Source organism: Oncorhynchus kisutch, linkage group LG12, assembly GCF_002021735.2.
Source record: "Oncorhynchus kisutch isolate 150728-3 linkage group LG12, Okis_V2, whole genome shotgun sequence".
NCBI lineage: Eukaryota > Metazoa > Chordata > Actinopteri > Salmoniformes > Salmonidae > Oncorhynchus > Oncorhynchus kisutch.
Window position 1 is genome coordinate 25,480,846 of NC_034185.2, and position 18,796 is coordinate 25,499,641.

Genomic DNA, 18,796 nt, shown 5'->3' on the forward strand with positions numbered 1-18,796 from the left:
TCTGGTGGCGATGTCTCAGGCCCAGAGTGCCTTCTACGCTTGGCCTGGAGCTTGAGCCCCTGCTTAATGTCATAAATTGAGGTCACTTATGCTCATAGAATTGTCCATTTTGGGTCTGTGCGCCAGGAAGACTTGGAAAATTGCACCATCAGAGCAGACTACACATCTGCATGTAACCTCAAGGCTAATACCATGTCTCCCAGGCACACACACACACACACACACACACACACTGTTACCAAACTGTCACAGACAGTGTGTTAGCATCTGGGGACCAAAAACACACAGCAAGGCACAGGTATGTGGGTCATGCTTTTATGCAAGCCAAATGTCCAGTATTTGTATACTCTGTTGGCTGCCCCAATATGTTAGGAGGAGCCATAAAGATATAACCATAACACAATTATGTTTATGTCCCTCTCCAGCTTGCTAGAGCATGGATGTTGTGGTATGCTGAGAGAGAGAGCAGATCTGGGAGGAAGTTGAGCCCAGGCAGGGAGGGAGGCCCAGTAAGAGTGGGTGCAGGTTCCTGGGTGGATGATTGATGGGGTGTGTCTGCTAGTAATGTTGACAAATGCCCTCACCTGCCTGGCTTATATAGGTCTAAAGTGAGTGGAGGTGGAGAAGGGATGGGAAGGGTGCGGTTGTTGTGAGGCAGGGGAGTATGTTTAGCAGAGGTCATTTTCCATCCTGGCGTATCCAATGGTCTCTCTCTGTATGGGTTAGCACACGCCTGTGAATGCTTAAGGGTTCAGTTTACTCGTGCATTTTTTGCCCAAGCCTTCGTATGTTTACTTTACAAAGACAGTGTATCTAAATATTGCGGGAAACTGACCTTTTTTAATCATTCTGAAACTACATCATGTACAATGTTCAATCATAAATGTGAAAATCTAAGCTTTAAGTAGCACAGGCAAAAGCACCATTCAAATCATGAAGAAAAAGCTTTTTAGGTTATCGAACACGTTCGCACCTAGACTGAAGTGTGGAACAACATACGAGGCCCATTGTTGCTCAGTACTGTTGGCATTGAGTTTGAGTTGTTAAATAGGGCAACTGCAAATAATAAAACCCCTCTTACTGTAGATCAAAGCAACTCAACTTTCCTTTAAAAAAAGTGTTCTCTCTCTCTCTCTGTCTCTCTGGAAAGTAGAAGCATTCACAATACTGGAGGGGACAAAACACACACACAAACAAACACAAACAGGCAGGGAGAGAGAGAGGCAAGAAAGCCTTTGTATAAAAGTTCTGCTTCCTCACTGAGCTTAGATGAGTTCCCCTTTAATTCTGTCCCAAGTGGTCCCTTCCAAGGCCACTTGCAGTGAAAGTTCTCTCTCTCAAAAAAAACAAGGACTAAATGGGATAATTAACCTTCCACATTTTCAGTTGGCACTAAGTGCAAACGCTTCAGAAAATTACAGTCATCAGTGGCGTAATGCATGACGACGATGACACTAACCATACTCCTGGCTCTCACTCCACACACAGACTGTGCACGGGTGGGCGGGAGGAGGGAGGGAGGGATGGATGGATGGAGGGGTTGATGGGGGTTGAAATGTTGCTTATGAGGATTGGCCTGGGTGTGAAGGCGTTAGTAAGTCAGGGAGACAGTTGACTGTGGACAATGCTCTCAGTCTGTTAACAGCTTAGTGTCACAGATATAGAGGGAAAGAGAGAGAGGATAAGAGAAGACAGAGACAGAGACAGAAACAGAGAGTGAGACATCATTAGTGATGAAAATTCCACCAAGAGATTTAACTTTCGTTCGCATTTCTTGTCATTTTAGGATTCTTGAAAGACGGGACGATCTCATATTTTTCCCCCAAATATTTGTATTCATAACATTTTAAATATATATTTTGATAGACCAAAGTACTGTATCAGCTATCACACCAAATTATTGCATTTGTTTATAAAATACAACTAACTGGATTTATGTCAACTCTGTCAGACACCATAAAAGGCATTTCATTTTTGAATGTATGAATGTGAATGTGTTCAACAAGTGTTTTAAATGTCTTGATTGTTTAATCCTAACATTACATTATTCAAATATGTAATACAAGTCTCGAAACATGTTTTTATTTTATAGTGCTATGTAATGCTCCAGGGCTAATTTTGTTAGCATTTTAGTTTTTCTAGATTCAGAGCATAAAACAACATTTAAAAAAGCTATCTAGCACAGCAAATACTGAAATAGTTTAAGCATATGTTATTTTTTTATTTTTTGGGGGAGAATATTTTCAAAAAAGGGGGATCTTAAGGGCGTTAGCCATCAGTGACAGAGTTGACAAGCCACTGACGGAGTTGACAACAGATACTTAAAATAGACATATTTTTGCCTCTGAAAATAAAAGTTTAATGCAAGCATTTGTAAAACAAAGAAATGGTTCATTTGAAAATCACCCCAAAAAAGAAACATTCTATCAGATCTTTCAGCACTCTGATGGAGTTGACGATAGGCAAAAATCTTACGGAATTGTATTTGTCATCTTCATTCAAGTGGTACACAACATTTTTGTTGTTGTTTTTCCTCAGTTGCGTTATGACTTTAAAACCTAATTTAAATAAACATATTTGAACCAAAATTCACATGCTATCTTAATCTATCAGGGAGCTGGAGTTTATGGTTGTGACCTTGGTGATTTCAACTTTGTTTGTTTAAATATATCAAAAGTAGAGAACTTTTACAAACCATGAGTGGTTTTGTTGTACTACATGTAATGAGGATATGATGGTATACAGTGCATTCGGAAAGTATTCAGACCCCTTTACTTTTTCCACATTTTGTTACATTACAGCCTTATTCTAAAATGGATGAAATAAAAAATAAAATCCTCATCAATCTACACACAACATCCCATAATGGCAAAGGGAAAACTGTTTTTTTAGAAATGTTTGCAATGTAATAAATATAAAAGACTGAAATACCTTATTTAAATAAATATTCAGACCCTTTGCTATGAGCTCAGGTGCATCCTGTTTCCATTGATCATCCTTGATGTTTCTACAACTTGATTGGAGTCCACCTGTGGTAAATTCAATTGATTGGACATGATTTGGATAGGCACACACTTGTCTATATAAGGTCCCACAGTTGACAGTGTATGTCAGAGCAAAAACCAAAACATGAGGTCAAAGGAATTGTCTGAAGAGCTCCGAGACAGGATTGTGTCGAGGCACAGATGTGGGGAAGGGTAGCAAAACATTTCTGCAGCATTGGAGGTCCCCAAGAATGCAGTGGACTCCATCATTCCTAATTGCAAGACGTTTGGAACCTCCAAGACTCTTCCTAGAGCTGACCACTTGGCCAAATGGAGCAATCGGGGGAGAAGGGCCTTGGGCAGAGAGCTGACCAAGAAGCCTATGGTCACTCTGACAGAGCTCCAGAGTTCCTCTGTGAAGATGGGAGAACATTCCAGAAGGACAACCATCTCTGCAGCACTCCTCCAATAAGGCCCTTATGTTAGAGTGGCCAAACAGAAGCCACTCCTCAATAAAAGGCACGTCAGCCCGCTTGGGGTTTGCCAAAAGGCACCTAAAGGACTCTCAGAACATGAGAAAAAAGACTCTCTGGTCTGATGAAACCAAGTTTGAACTCTTTGGTCTGAATGTCAAGCGTCATGTCTGCAGGAAACCTGGCACCATCCCTACGGTGAAGCATGGTGGTGGCAGCATCGTGCTGTGGGGATGTTTTTCAGCAGCAAGGACTGGGAGACCAGTCAGGATGAAGGGAAATATGAACGATGCAAAGTACAGAGAGATCCTTTATGAAAACCTGCTCCAGTGCGCTCAGGACCTCAGACTGAGGCGAATGTGCACCTTCCAACTGGACAATGACCCTAGGCACACAGCCAAGACAATGCAGGAGTGGCTACGGGACAAGTCTCTGAATGCCCTTGAGTGGCCCAGCCAGAGTCCGGAATTGAACTCGATCAAACATCTCTGGAGGGACCTGAAAATAGCTGTGTATGGACGCCCCCCATCCAATCTGACAGAGCCTGAGAGGATCTGCAGAGAAGAATGAGAGAAACTCCCCAAATACAGGTGTTCCAAGCTTGTAGCATCATACCCAAGAAGACTCGAGGCTGTAAACACTGCCAAAGGTGTTTCAACAAAGTACTGAGTAAAGGGTCTGAATACTTATGTAAATGTGATGTTTACATTTTCTACTTTTAATACATTTGCTAAAATGTCTAAAAACGTGTTTTTGTTTGCTTTGTCATTATGGGGTATTATGCGTAGATTGATGAGGAAAACAAACAATCAATTTCATCCAGTTTAGAAGAAGGCTGTAATGTAACAAAATGTAGAAAAAATAAAGGGGTCTGAATACTTTACAGCAGTCAAGTTGATGCCCTCACATTCCTACGTGTTTGTATTTAGAATTACTGGGAGGAGACTGTTTTGTCATCTCTCATGAATTTATATTTTTTACTCTCCAGAACCATGGCATAATTTAGATTTGAATCACACTCGTCTGACTATCTCTAGATCAGTTTGTAACTGATTAATTTACAGCAGGATGTAGCCTTCATTTGAAAAGGACGCAGCAATTAAGCAGCATCTTAAGTCGGTCCGAAATCACCTGACCTGCCATGTTCAATCTCACATACATAACCCTCTAAATGATTTGGATGAGATCCTTATATCAATCAATTAAAGAACATATTACAAATATTAAGATTATGGTCCTTCTAACATTTTGTGTAGAATTGATTCTCTATGACCCCCCCCCCCCATGTAAACCTACCAATCTGATCAAATTATTAAATGGGCTCACCATCTGAACAAGCCAAACTTGGCACAGGACCAGTGAACACAAGGACTGCTCGTTCCCTGCTGCCAATAGATTTTTGGGCTCTTTCCCTGTAAATTATGTTTATCTGTGTTTGGACGAAAGGCTATTCTTAGCCTGATTGGCCCGTTGTAAAGGAAAGGGAGGCAGACCTCTGGCACTAAGTACTCTATGTGTCTCGTTGGATTCTCGAGGATGATTAATGGTACGTCTCATTGATCAACCAGATTAAAATGAAACATAGTGGAAAAGGGGAAGGTTTTTTATCCGTCCACTTCCTTTAGTTCCTATTTAGGGGAAGTAACCCTGATTTATTTGACGATTGAGAATAGTTCATATTGTGGAAGCACTGATATTTTCCTCTTAATTGTGGTTCTCCTCCTGGCAAATTACCCAGCAATGACAGAGAATAGATGTCACTTGCTTCCATCCATCCATTTTGTTTTGGGATTATCTGATTGATTTCCCCAAAAAAGGTAGACTGTGACTACTGCAGAATCAAGCTAGTTAAGCGGGCATTATCTTTGGAATTCCTTTTCCTCTCCTTCCTAAAGGCTAATTTAGGGACGGGTGTTGTAAATTAGCATTAGCTATACGCACACGCACACACACACGCACTCACACACACACTGTGGTCCCTATTCAAATCAACCATAAAATATGTTGATGCTAATTAAACATTATCCTAGTCACATGAGAAAGCTCCAACCCAACCCTCTGACCTAGAACTGTAAATAATATGTAATTTAGCTTTAGATCCAGGGCTGTGTGTGTGTGTGTGTGTGTGTGTGTGTGTGTGTGTGTGTGTGTGTGTGTGTGTGTGTGTGTGTGTGTGTGTGTGTGTGTGTGTGTGTGTGTGTGTGTGTGTGGGGGGGGGGGGGGGGGGGGGGGGGTCAGGACCTGTATGAGTTGGCGATAGAAAGGGTTTGGTTCAGATTCCCAAAGGCACAAGGAGTTGCATCAGTCTCAGCCATATATACTTCAAGCTTATTATTCAACCTTAGCCTAATTGACTGAACAATGTTTTGGGCCATAAGTCAGTATACATAGTGTTACTCTGCTGCGTATGAATTCATACTGTATTTTAAACTGCCTTTTCTCTTTGATCTCTCAAAATCCTGTCTTTGTGAATTTTCTTTGTCCCAAGTCCTAATATGTGTGCATGTTTGCGTGCGTGCATTCGTGCCTCTGCGTGTTCTCTCTGCAGGTACGTTCGTGTCTGCCTTCACGGTGCTGTGCGGAGCGCGGACAGACCTGCCTGACCGCCACATGTGCTGTGTGTTTTGGCTGAACATTGCGGCAGCCTTCATCCAGATCCTCACAGCCATCATCATGGTGGGCTGGATCATGAGTATTTTCTGGGGCATGGACATGGTCATCCTGGCAAGTATGTGTCACTCTGCATTATGCATTTCCACGTGATTGAGGTAACTTCAGAAAGTCTATGTGGATTAGGTTTATTATTGTGTATCAACGGTCTTTACGGGACATTTTCAAGGAGCCCATCATAAGACAGGTTAGAAAAGGTCCAGAAAGGTCATATGGGGACCCCGCACATGAACTGAACACACATGTACTGAACACACATGAACTGAACACACATGTACTGAACACAGAGTTCCAGCCGATGTCAGCAGGGAGGTGTTATAAGGTGCCTAGATGCAGGCGGAACAGATACGAACATTCCATGAACTAATGCATTTTTGTGTGGGTGGGGAGGGAGTGTATGATGATGGTGTTGTTTGTATGTTGCGTCAATTGATTTGATGTATTTATGTGGAAGCAGCAGCACTCTTATTGTCCAAGTCAACGTAGATAATATCATATCTATGTTCATGGGCAGGGTTAGGAGTTTTTCTTGACCACAGGAAAAGCTCCTGGTCCTGTTCATAGAGGGTTGTGTATGATATCCTCCCTATACACTTTGCAGCCACAGCCCCAACAGATAGACAGGTTTTTACATGTGGTTTGATGGGTGCTGTAATTATCTCTCTCTCTCTTCAACGCTCACTGCAGATTGAATTGCGTAGCTAAAGGCACTTTTCTGAATGTGAATTTCAAAATATCTCCATCTCTTTAAGAGGAAATGACCAGAATAGATATATTGGCTCACATTGTGAATGAGATACTTGGCATATAGATCCCGCTCTTCCGCTTGTACTATCTTGTGTCTGCTTTATGTTATCACTTGAGGCAGTTTCATTCAAATTAACCATGCTCTATAGCTACAGAGTTCTCCCCATTGGTTCCACTGATGCTTCTCAGATTGGCTTGGATTTCATTAGTAGAGTTCTCTCTCTCCATGCCACATAAGGGGATGGATTCCTTTGAATCGTGACAATTGCTATTGTTCGCAGGGAGCAGGCCTTTGTCAGGATAGCAATGTGGTATTAATTGCTGTGAGCGTGAGAGGAACACTGTTGAGCATATTCGTGTTGTTATTATTAATCCTGTTATTGAATTTAACCACTGAGCCCCGGATCTTGCCTTCTAACTAACTTATCTTCTTTTCATATCGAAGAGGGCTGTTTTCAACAGTGTTTGTTGCTACAGTAATCTTTCTCTGGACATTTTCTAGAACATGCTGTTCCACTGTGTAACATGCAGCTTCTCACGAAATATTAATTGTTCTCATGTTTCTTCTCTCTGTTACTCCTCCTAAATGGATGAAAGTTTCTGATGGTAGGTACTGCATGCATAGTACTACACAGCTGCCTCGTCTCACTCGATGCCACCACTGCTTTTTCCTATTCCATCAACTCTCCATCTCCGTCAATGTGCCTGTGCCTCCACCACCTCCCCTCTGGCTGTACCTCACACTGTTTGGGTTTGATATCCTCCGTCGTGCTCATTATAACGGTCCCCTGAATATCCTCAGCTCTGTCCCAGTCCGAGCATGCTTTGCAGCTTGCATCGTCACAGATCAGCGAAGACACTATGCTTCTGAGCTGTTCTGGATCTGCAACTGAGATCAGGACTCTGCCTCAGCAGTGCATGTCTGGGAAGAGTTCTCTAAAGGATTTTCCAATAGTATATATTAAAATGTAATTATCTTATATCTTAAAGTTTCACTTGGAAACATTATGCCATACTCAGTTTACTCAGGTTATTCAGGGGTCACTTATACCCCAGGCCGTTGCACTCAGTTTATTCAGGTGATGTGTAACCTCACTACGCCCTCTCTCTCCTCCAGGCTATAGGGATCAGAGGGTTCCCCAGCAGGTTTAAGGCTGGCCCAGCCCAGCTCAACGTGAAGCCTTGATGTACAGTTGTCTCCTATCGCAACATCCCCCTGGGGGAGAGCCAAGGCAGGATGATATTCACAGGCTTAACCCCACCCTACCTACTGTACCATATCGCTTACTGCTACTACTGCAGCTGCAGCTCCCCTTCACAGCTCAGTGGTAGAATGAGGAGCACGTCAACATTGATGGAGAGGTGTTTTCTACATGTGCCCAAAGTTTCCTGTGAAGAAAATAACAGAATGAATTATGAATATGTGCCAACTGTATGTACAGTACTATACCGTGTGCTAAGGACTATCCATCCTGTCTGGGGCACTAATTCAGTGTTCAGGGGTCTTTATGGAAAAAATGAAATGTGCAGTTTATTCCTCTGTGTATGTTATCAGCTGTTCAACCACACTCTTATTATGACTAGTAGACTTCAGTAGACTGAAGATGGTATCAGTGCCTGTCAAGTCCGCCAGGATTGTATAGTATGTGATGTTATTAATGGTCCAATGCCTCCGTTTTTATCTCAATATCAATTAAGTACCTTACTGTAATAGTTTTCCATTAAAATGGTCAAAAAGAAACAAAAAGGGCTTCTTAGCGAAGGGCAATTACTCAAGCAGGAATTCCACTAGGACTGTCTGGGAGTGGTTTGAGTAGGGAGGGGAAAACTGAAAATTAGCTGTTATTGGCAGAGAGGTTTGGAACTCTCTTTCTTATTGGTCTATTAACTATTTTAACGCATGGTGATGTCCCCATGGAAGGCCAAAACTCCATCCCACCAAAACAGGCTGAAATTTCAGGCAGCCATTTCAAACAACTCTTACACTATAAGGGCATTATCATAATTCTTACGAATTCACATTATTATTCCAACCTCATAGTGTGGAAATATATATAAAACCCAGACAAATCTCATTTTTGACTGCACTGGACCTTTAAAACGTATGGCATATGGAGATGCACTTGATTTATATCCAGTAATATTCTGCATGGATACCTTTGTATCGTTTTTCAGATATGTCTATCGTATATAAAGACTACTCACATCACACGCACACACATTTATAGCCTTCTGTGACTTTTGTACTACTATTTAATGGTTGTTGTTTTTGTTGTTCAATGTCAGTGTATTGTTCAGTGAATCCTTCTGGGCCAGTTGCCATAGATACTGTCCATTAATTAAGTGTCTGTGTGTACACATGGGACTAAAATAAATGTAATTGGTCATTTTTGCCTCGTGCAAATGGCAGGAGAAGAGTGAGACACAACTAACAGCGACCAGTTGTGCTGTATGATCCATTTAAATAGTGTTATTTTTAAGCTAGACATAATAGGAAAGTGGAAAAACAGAGATGGTAGCATACGTTTTGATTGTGTTTTGAAGACCTCTATTTTTTAAACACGTTCATTACAGTCAGTTCCCTTAAATAGACCCAGGCGAGAGCTGACAGGAGAAAAAAGTGTCAGAGGAATGTAGCTAGCAGTCTGCCAGATATTATATTTTGTTCAGATGGATACTTTAAGTTATGCAGTTTAATCTTGTACTTTGTCAAGATTCAAGAATGGAAGCATTTGTCAGTGGCTTGTGTTTGAAGAAGAGTGTGTGATAAGTTTATTTCAGTATTACGGATAACAAAAGTATAAAGAAAAAGATTTAGCTCCAAGCATTGATATGTCACATTTCATGATCCCTGCACTTGAATGCAATGGATTGTGAAGAATATAACATCCTCATTGGAGACTGAAACGACTCACTGAAACGACTTTCACAAAAGGAGATATTCAATGTATCTGTGAAATTTAAAGACCACTTCTAACTGTTCAATTATTTTACAGAATAAATAAGATGATTGCAACAAAAAGCTGTAATATCACATTGGTGTACAGAATATCAAATATAAGTGACTCGCTCAATAAACAAAGTATGTAATGAAAAACTCTGTTTTTGTACTGAATATGTGGAAGTTTTAACAGGCTCTCTCTTGTCTTGATCGGCCAGAGCTGTTACTAGACCATTCCCATTGAACCAGACTGTTAACAGCAGATAGTTAACCCAATTTTTTCCCCCTCATAAGCAGACCTATTGTTGAGAGGTTTCTGGTACTTCTCCACTTGCTACGATAACAGCACTTGAACAAAGGTGCCATTGGGGGACACAGAGGCTTTGAGGGACGGGAGGATAGCGAGGGAGGGGTCAGCCATTGTGCAGAGCTGAGCGGGAGAGTTGATAGAGAGACAAAGGTGCCTGCGCGCTCTAGTGGTCAGTACAGGGCCCAAACGTATTAGAAAACCTCGGTATGGCTTGTTGTGGGTAGGCAGACATGGCTTCACAATTGTCCTAAGACCAATTGTCTAAGGTTTATGATGGAATGTTGTATAAGAGGGTATTTACGTAGAGCAATTTGTCTTTTGCGTCTCACATTTTATTGTTGAAAATGCAACCAGACTGTTTAACAATGTGTCATTGATGTAGAGTGCAGGATAATGTTTATCCTTGGATATCCTCTTTTTCTCTGCATCAAAGCAGCAGACAGACAAACATCATCTCTATTGAATCAACAGTAAAAAGGATATTGTTACAGTATTTGTCTTTCATATGTCTTGGAACTATTCCTTCCCTCTGATAGCGGGCTATTAGATCCCTTTTCTCCAAATTTGGAATTCTCTCTCCTGGTTGAACAGACATTTCATGTTGGATCTTTTCAGACAGCGACCGACAGTACAAGCATTCTATTAGTGATTAGGAGACAGTAAGGTGATGGTAAGATGGTGATACACCAAGACGGTAGAGATTTGATCCCAGAGCCTTCGGTGGGAGAAGAAAGAGCATTAGTCTATTGTTTCAACCATGACATTACAGGCCAGTAGGGGGCGCTCTGACCTTTATAAAACGACTAAGACACTGCTCATCTCAGCAATGGTGCCACTGAAAACCTGACTGCTGATCTCTAGTAGAGTCTTCATGGTTATAACTCAAGGTGCCTCACGTTACTGGGTGACACAGATGTCTAATGTCATTCATTGTCACCCATTCATCACCTATCTGATGGAGTCCTACCTCTCAGCGGGCTGTTCATTTTCTGTCTCAGAGAATGTGAGTGAATGTAAGGTAATGGGAGACAGTGCTTCCTCGATCCTTTGGATATGATGAGGCCTCAGCTCTGCTTCTTGTCTGAGGGTTATCAGAGGTATGACATACATTTCCTCTGGGTTTCTGTAAAGTGGGACTCCAGCATTCCACGCTCTCTGTTTCCTATGATGCTGTTGGCTGAGGAATGTACAAGAAGTGTTCTCACCATCACCAGCTGCTCTGTTTCTCAGTGACATCACTGAATAAACAACACATGCGTATGTAAAGTAAAGGTAATCCTTTGTGATGTATGCTGTACATAATTGTTTGGTCTATCGTCAGAAGCCGGGAAGCCCAAATGTTCTGTCTGTGGCATGCATCTTGGGCAATTTCTACCATGGACGTGATGTCCCTCACACTAATGCAGTCAGCTAGGACTGTTGAATGGCATTAATGACATTTGTTCAAATGCAACCTAAACCTCTACAAATTGACCCTATAGATTGCTCTGTTGTGTGATAGACCTGTCCCAGGGGCTAATTGGGCATGTTGCCACGGTGATCCATAAACATCTTGGGCAATTCCCATAACCTGATTGACAGAGCTGTACTTCCCTGCAAAATGTATGTGCAAACTAACTTCAAGACTTTAAAAAAGTACAGTGTTTGAAATTCTCTGAACATTACACCCAGTTCAATTGATGACAGCTGACCACAGGTGTCACGGTCGTCCTCCTCTTCATCTGAAGAGGAGAGGCGAGAAGGATCGGACCAAAATGCGGCGTCGTAAGTGTCCATGGTAAATCTTTAATACCGAAAGTACTGACACTGTATACAAAACAATAAACAAATGACGACCGTGAAGCTACAACATAGACAATCACCCACAAACAAACAGTGCAACCCAGGCTACCTAAGTATGATTCTCAATCAGAGACAACTAATGACACCTGCCTCTGATTGAGAACCATACTAGGCCGAAACATAGAAATACCCAAATCATAGAAAAACAAACATAGACTGCCCACCCAACCCACGCCCTGACCATACTAAATAAATACAAAACAAAGGAAATAAAGGTCAGAACGTGACAACAGGAGGTTGGGGGTACCTTAATTGGGGAGAACAAGCTCGTGTCAGTGAGTGGAGCAGAATGAGTGGAATGGTATCAGATACATTAAACATATTGTTTCCAGGTGTTTGATGCTATTCCATTTGCTCCGTTCTGGAAATGATTATGAGCCATTCTCCCGTCAGCAGCCTCCTGTGCAGCTGACATGTCATCCTTACCCCATGACTGAGATTTGCTTTATCACTTTCTGTCATCTGTCATCATCTCTGGACATCAGCCCTGAGCCTTTTTATATCGACACTTCATGAGATGACAGGCAGAAAGGCTTACTCTGTTACACATGCAAGCCGTTGGCTACAGTATATTGTGACGAATATGGATGGGAAGATGGGATGGGGAAGAGAGGGAGGAGAGAAGAAGAGAGGATGTATGGGTGGGTTTTCTGCATGGCCCCTCTCCAAGCCTCCCTCTCCCCAGGCCAGCAGCGTTGTTCAGGCTCCCTGCCAGCCGCCTGACTCAGGCCAAGCATTACTAAATAAGGCAGTCCTCTCCTCCTACTTTGGGGAAAAAACAGCCGAGCAACTCAATAAGATCATCATCATTCTCCCACGGCCACACCACCTCTTCTCACACTTCTGCATTAGTTCTGTTTTTAGTGTTCATGTAGTGTTTATTTTGACCTGTAACTCTGACGTACGCAGAGAATTATACTGTTTGTGGAAATGTAATGCTTCTCATGCCCCCTGACCTTCCATCTAACAAATAACATCTGCTTGTCATGATGTAGTTTGGCCACTAGAGAACAGCAATTCCATCACCCAAACAAAAGAGCCTGATCTGAAATGAGCGAATCACACCATCTAAACACTGATAGATTTGGTGCTATTTCGGTGCTGTAACCATTTCAGAGGAAATCAACAGTTTATTATACAGTAATTGACCACATAATATAATTAGATGAATCTCTATTTATACTTTCAGTGCTTGGGATTGTTGACATTATATTTTTATGTTAGCTAGTGGCCAAGCAGTACATACATACTAACACTTTTATCTGCTACAATGCCGTGTTGAAAATGACCCATGTAATAAGCTGATGACTAAGAGGAGACATTAATAGACAAACATAATTAATAAACAAACCCCTACAGCACCAGCAAATGATGTATTTGTCTTTACATGTCAAGTGGCAGATTCATATATGGCTAACTATGACCTTCCTCATCTAGGGTTGGTGTTCTTCTAAATGTGTTGATGCTTGATTGTTGTCATGTTTCCAGGTGCTGGTGGCTCCTTGCCTGTCAGTTGTCACGTGAACAGTTGGTGTGAGTGTTTACTCTCTGACCATAATCATGTTCTGGTAAAAACAACACTTCCTAGAACAGGTATATTCTTAGACAATACCCCAAGTAGCAAAGCGGCCTAGGGGTGGGATGGTGTACTTCTCCTCTCTGCGGGGAGCTCTGAAAGCATGCTGCCATGTATCTCCTTAGATATACCTGATCTGATTCCAAGTCGAATGTAGGCTACATCTCCCTGTGCTTGTGAGATCTGGTTTGTCAAATGTCTATACATGAGGGAGACAGGGAGAGAGATTTGTCTCATATGACATGATGAAAAGATTAAGAGCAGACTGTGTGAAATGTGCTTGACAAGAAGCCCATGTGGAATAGCTACACTTACCTGTGTCGTTACCGTAGCAGAGAGCACGTTGTACATTCAAATAAAAGGCACACACACATGGTAGCGTTTAAGCCATTGTTTAAATTTACTACAGTAAAAATGGTACAGTCAAGCATATTTTTGCTTGCAGTATTGACATGATGGCATGATTTACATAAGCAGATCCATGGGGTGACAGCACAATGACCTGAAGACCAGGGGTGGGATTTGTTCCACAACTCCCTGTAAATTCCATTTCATTCAATAAGAATTCCAGGTCAGTCTTTGAATTCGGAGATAATTTAATATTATCCCCAACAATTCCCACATTCCAATTCCAAATTCAATTTCCTCAGGCTTTCAGATCATGTCACTGTTCAGACAGCCTAGCTATACTGGAAATATAGAAATATAAGTTGAAATTATTTCAAACAAATCCTGCGGTCAATGTTTGATACTAAGTGCATTAATTCAATTTACTAGGAAATGTACCAATATTGAATTCCAATGCCAATTCAATTTAAGTTCAAACGGTCCAAACAATATCATTTAAATTCAATTGCAATTACATAACTTGAAAATAGCTGAATTAACTCTCCACATGAGCGAATTAAAGAATTCCAAATGAAATTGGAATGAACCCCAACCCTGCAGAGGATCTCAGGCACAATGTCCCCACAGTGTCACAGCACAAGGCTGGGAGAGGAAGGACTCAATCATGTCAACCTGGACCAGGGATGACAGATGAGGTTGCTATGGCAATCTCCATGTCAAGCACTCTTTGGCCAGTGTAGCCCAAAACCAGGTCTATACAGATCATAGGTGTCACAAGGCACAAAAGAACACCTGGTAGAGTGCACAGAACACAGACTTCTTGTTCATCTCTAAAACATACAGTATTATTTACACATTGTAAGAAGCAGTGACCATTGTATATTACAGTGACTTACTAAATGATTATATCATGACTGACTTTCAACAAAAATGAAAACACATGCATTAGTGTTCTTGTGCAAATGTCACAAAGAAATAAATATGGTAATGAGTATATCATTCTAAGAGACTTCACAAAAACGACAAGCACAACGACAGAGGAGGGATTTGAAAGAAGCTACTGAAGAAATATTGAAGTAAGAGAATAAAGGCAACATATTAAAATCAAAGTCACAATGTGTTTCTGGAAAATGCACCCATGTCATTTGTTTTATGCTGCTCAGTGTAATACAGTTCAGTAACAGCAGAGGGCACTCTACTCTTTATTTCTGTCCTTTCTGGTCCAGTGCAATGGGCCGATAGTATCACTCTCATGCAAACGTACCACAATCCTGTACATCACATTAGATTTAGATTCAGAAAGTGTATTAGTCACATGTACAGGGTTGCAGATGTAAATGCAGGGTACAGTGAACATCTTAAGCTCCGAGCTCCAACAGTGCAGGCCATTAATATCAAGTCATACTTTAACATACCAAACTGTATTTTTTTCAAAACGTTTCAGGTTGATAACCCTGATGCAAAGGTAAAGTAGTTCAACGCCACTCAAAGACAGGACAAGTAAAGCACAAAGTTTTACGCCTTGGGTATTGGTCAAAACTATTGGTCCAGTTTGTCCTGCTAGAATCAACTGCCTCAAGCTCCACCCATTAAAGGCCATGGAGAAGTGAGCTGTTTCTTTAGGACATGATGTTTGCAGTCCTAACACACCACACCCCTCTCAGTTCCTTAGATATAGGTGAGAGAACAGTCATTTCAAAACAAGGCCAACCTCACCTCACTCTCATAACTAGGACTATTGTATGTGATATGGCTATCAAAGGTGAATGACTATTAAACCCTAAAGTAAACTATTAAAAAAGGGTATTAACGCCCATAAAAAACTCCCATACCATGCAAGTTACTCTTTCTATGGTCAATGTCATGCGCGTGTGATCCGACTGTGATCAAAAACATGACTCAATGCTAATTGAATCCAAACAGACAATGATGACAATGTTGATCTGTTAAATGCCTATCTCTCTGTCTGTAGACTTAATAAATAGACAGTAGACAGACAACACCCCATTCGTTTTGTTTGCCACCTCAGGATGTTTGGGCATCAGGCAGGAATGGTATATATGAATGTCAAATTGCCATGCAAACAGCAATCACCATCTGTCTTGTGCCCAATAACAGGATCCTAGGAAAACAGGATGGGGTGGGTTCATTCTAAGAGCAGTGATTATTATGGGTGTACAGTGGTAGACGATATACATTAATGACGGAGTCACAGGTGATGTCATCTCTGACTAATGGAATCATTCAAATAAGATAATAAAACCTGGGCCCGGTTTCCCAAAAGCATCTTAAGACTAAGTTAATCTTAGAACCATAGGGTACTAGCATGCTAGCAGATACCCATAGACTTTTGAGTCATTGCGCTAATGCTAGTTAGCATTGGCTCACAAAACTACCTCTAACTACTTTCAACCTGGACACAAAGACATGAAAATGGTATCCACTAGTTGATCTGAGTCAAAGTAGATAAAGGGCCTCACTGCCAAGATCCCGAAGTATCCCTTTAAGATGCTTTTGGGAAACCGGGCCCTGGTCTTTTTATGTCTGCTGAAAGGCTGAGGCACTTGGCATATTTAGAATGCAAACTCATTCTCACTTGGTTAAGAGCCGTTTCCTGTTAGTCGCCCACTCCATCTGCTTCATGTACATTGACCTCTGAACTGACAGTCACTCCTCAATGGTTTGGATTACAGGAATGTCAACATTAGCCTTAATAAAATAGGTCATAATTACATATCGGAGTGCATTAATTTATGCCACCTTCTCTACTTTCCCTCCAAAGAAACTGGAATGAATATAGGCACAGCACAGTCTGAAGTACACTATTACATAATGAGGTACAAACTGAATGCATTCTACTGAAATGTGTCTTCTGCATTTAACCCAACCCCTCTGAATCAGAGATGTGCAGAGGGCTGCCTTAATCGACATCCACGGCGCCCGGGGAACAGTGGGTTAACTGCCTTGCTCAGAACAACAGATTTTTACATGGTCAGCTCGGGGATTCGATCCAGCAACTGCCCAACGCTCCTACCCGCCAGGCTACCTGACCCTGGACATTTTCTGTAAATCTTAAATTGTAAATAAGTTTATAAACACAGGAAGAGCCACAATTCTGAATCCAACTATTTCAAATGTTTGGCTTTTACCACAAGGCCATGCACCATATAAGTTGTAACTGCAGTGATACACACTGTTAGCTAACACTAAAATATATTCTTAAACTGTTATAAAACAAAACAAACTAAAATCTCAAGAAGGGTTGTCACGGACTAGCTGCAGAGAAGGAACCTAACCTAACCCATGGTCTCATCAGAACAGAAACACACTGTACAGCAGTATGTACAGAATCTACAAGTTTACACAAAACACTTGTGTGGTTACAGTGTGATATCTGGGGCCAGGGGAGAAGGGGAATAAGGGAGGGAGGGGTAGCTTTTTGGGGACATCAGAGGCGTCATTGTAGTGCGAGGTGGTGGTCCTGTCTGGGTTAGGATTGAGTTGAGGGGGGGGGGACAGTCCCTTTTTAGAGTGAGTCTGGCTTTGGGGTCACCACCATGTGGGTGAGAATGTCTATGAGGTGGTCCAGGCCATAGAGGTAGCCATCCTCGCGGTTGCCCTCCTCCCAGGTGGCCCTGTGACTCAGGACCTGTCCTTTAGGCAGAGGGGTAGTCTTCCCAAAGTCTATCATCCACACCTTGGCCTGCTCACGCTTGTCATGGATGAACAGCAGTGAGCTGCCAATCACCTGGGGAAGGAGAGAGGGATCCATCTTAGTCCTCAAAACACTGAGACCAAAACAAAAAAATATGTTTACAATAGGCTAGGACAGAAAGTTTCAAATAGAGTTGGAATGTGTGTATGGTAGCCATTTTAATAATAATAGTAACTTATTACGTTTATACAGTGCCTTGCAAAAGTAGTTACCCTCCTTGTCGTTTTTCCTATTTTGTTGCATTACGACCTGTAATTTAAATGTATTTTTATTTGGATTTCATGTCATGGACAGACACATACACAAAATAGTCCAAATTGGTGAAGTGAAATTTTAAAAAAGTTGTGGAGAAGTACAGATCAGGGTTGGGTTATAAAAAAAGATCTGAAACTTTGAACATCCCACTTAGCACCATTAAATCCATTATTAAAAAATGGAAAGAATATAGCACCACAACAAACCTGCCAAGAGAGGGCCGCCCACCAAAACTCACGGACCAGGCAAGGAGGGCATTAATCAGAGAGGCAACAAAGAGACCAAAGATAACCCTGAAGGAGCTGCAAAGCTCCACAGCGGAGATTGGAGTATCTGTCCATAGGACCACTTTAAGCCATACACTCCACAGAGCTGGGCTTTAATGGAAGAGTGGCCAGAAAAAAGCCATTGTTAAATTAAAAAATAAGCAAACACGTTTGGTGTTCCCCAAAAGTTATGTGGGAGACTCCCAAAACATATGGAAGAAGGTACTCTGGTCAGATGAGACTAAAATGTAGCTTTTTGGCCATCAAGGAAAACGCTATGTCTGGCACAAACACAATACCTCTCATTACCCCGAGAACAACATCCCCACAGGGAAGCATGGTGGTGGCAGCATCATGATGTGGGGATGTTTTTTATCTGCAGGGACTGGGAAACTGGTCAGAATTGAAGGGATGATAGATGGCGCTAAATACAGGGAAATTCTTGAGGGAAACCTGTTTCAGTTGTCCAGAGATTTCAGACTAGGACGGAGGTTCACCTTCCAGCAGGACAATAACCCTAAGCATACTGCTAAAGCAACACTCGAGTGGTTTAAGGGGAAACATTTAAATGTCTTGGAATGGCCTAGTCAAAGCCCAGTCCTCAATCCAATTGAGAATCTGTGGTATGACTTAAAGATCGCTGTACACCAGCAGGAACCCATCCAACTT

The 18,796-nt window shown here is 41.8% G+C and overlaps 2 protein-coding genes across 3 annotated transcripts in view; one reads left to right on the plus strand and one right to left on the minus strand.

Moving 5' to 3' along the window:
- LOC109900259 (protein stum homolog) overlaps positions 1-9,971 on the plus strand; it is a 30,656-nt gene extending 20,685 nt beyond the window's left edge. The window contains exons 2-4 of one of the 2 annotated variants that reach the window (XM_020495952.2): positions 6,006-6,185; positions 7,472-7,480; positions 7,992-9,965. In XM_020495952.2, the coding sequence (XP_020351541.1) occupies positions 6,006-6,185; positions 7,472-7,480; positions 7,992-8,026 (224 nt within the window). In that variant the 3' untranslated portion in view covers positions 8,027-9,965. Of the gene's footprint in view, positions 1-6,005; positions 6,186-7,471; positions 7,481-7,991 lie in introns of both variants that reach the window. The other variant, XM_031837218.1, reaches the window with a different exon arrangement.
- Positions 9,972-13,919: 3,948 nt separating this feature from the next.
- The window catches only part of LOC109900770 (inositol-trisphosphate 3-kinase B), a 53,956-nt gene continuing 49,079 nt past the window's right edge, over positions 13,920-18,796 (minus strand). Inside the window, exon 8 of the mRNA XM_020496569.2 lies at positions 13,920-17,639. Within this exon, the coding sequence (XP_020352158.1) occupies positions 17,418-17,639 (222 nt within the window). The 3' untranslated portion in view covers positions 13,920-17,417. The remainder of the gene's footprint in view (positions 17,640-18,796) is intronic.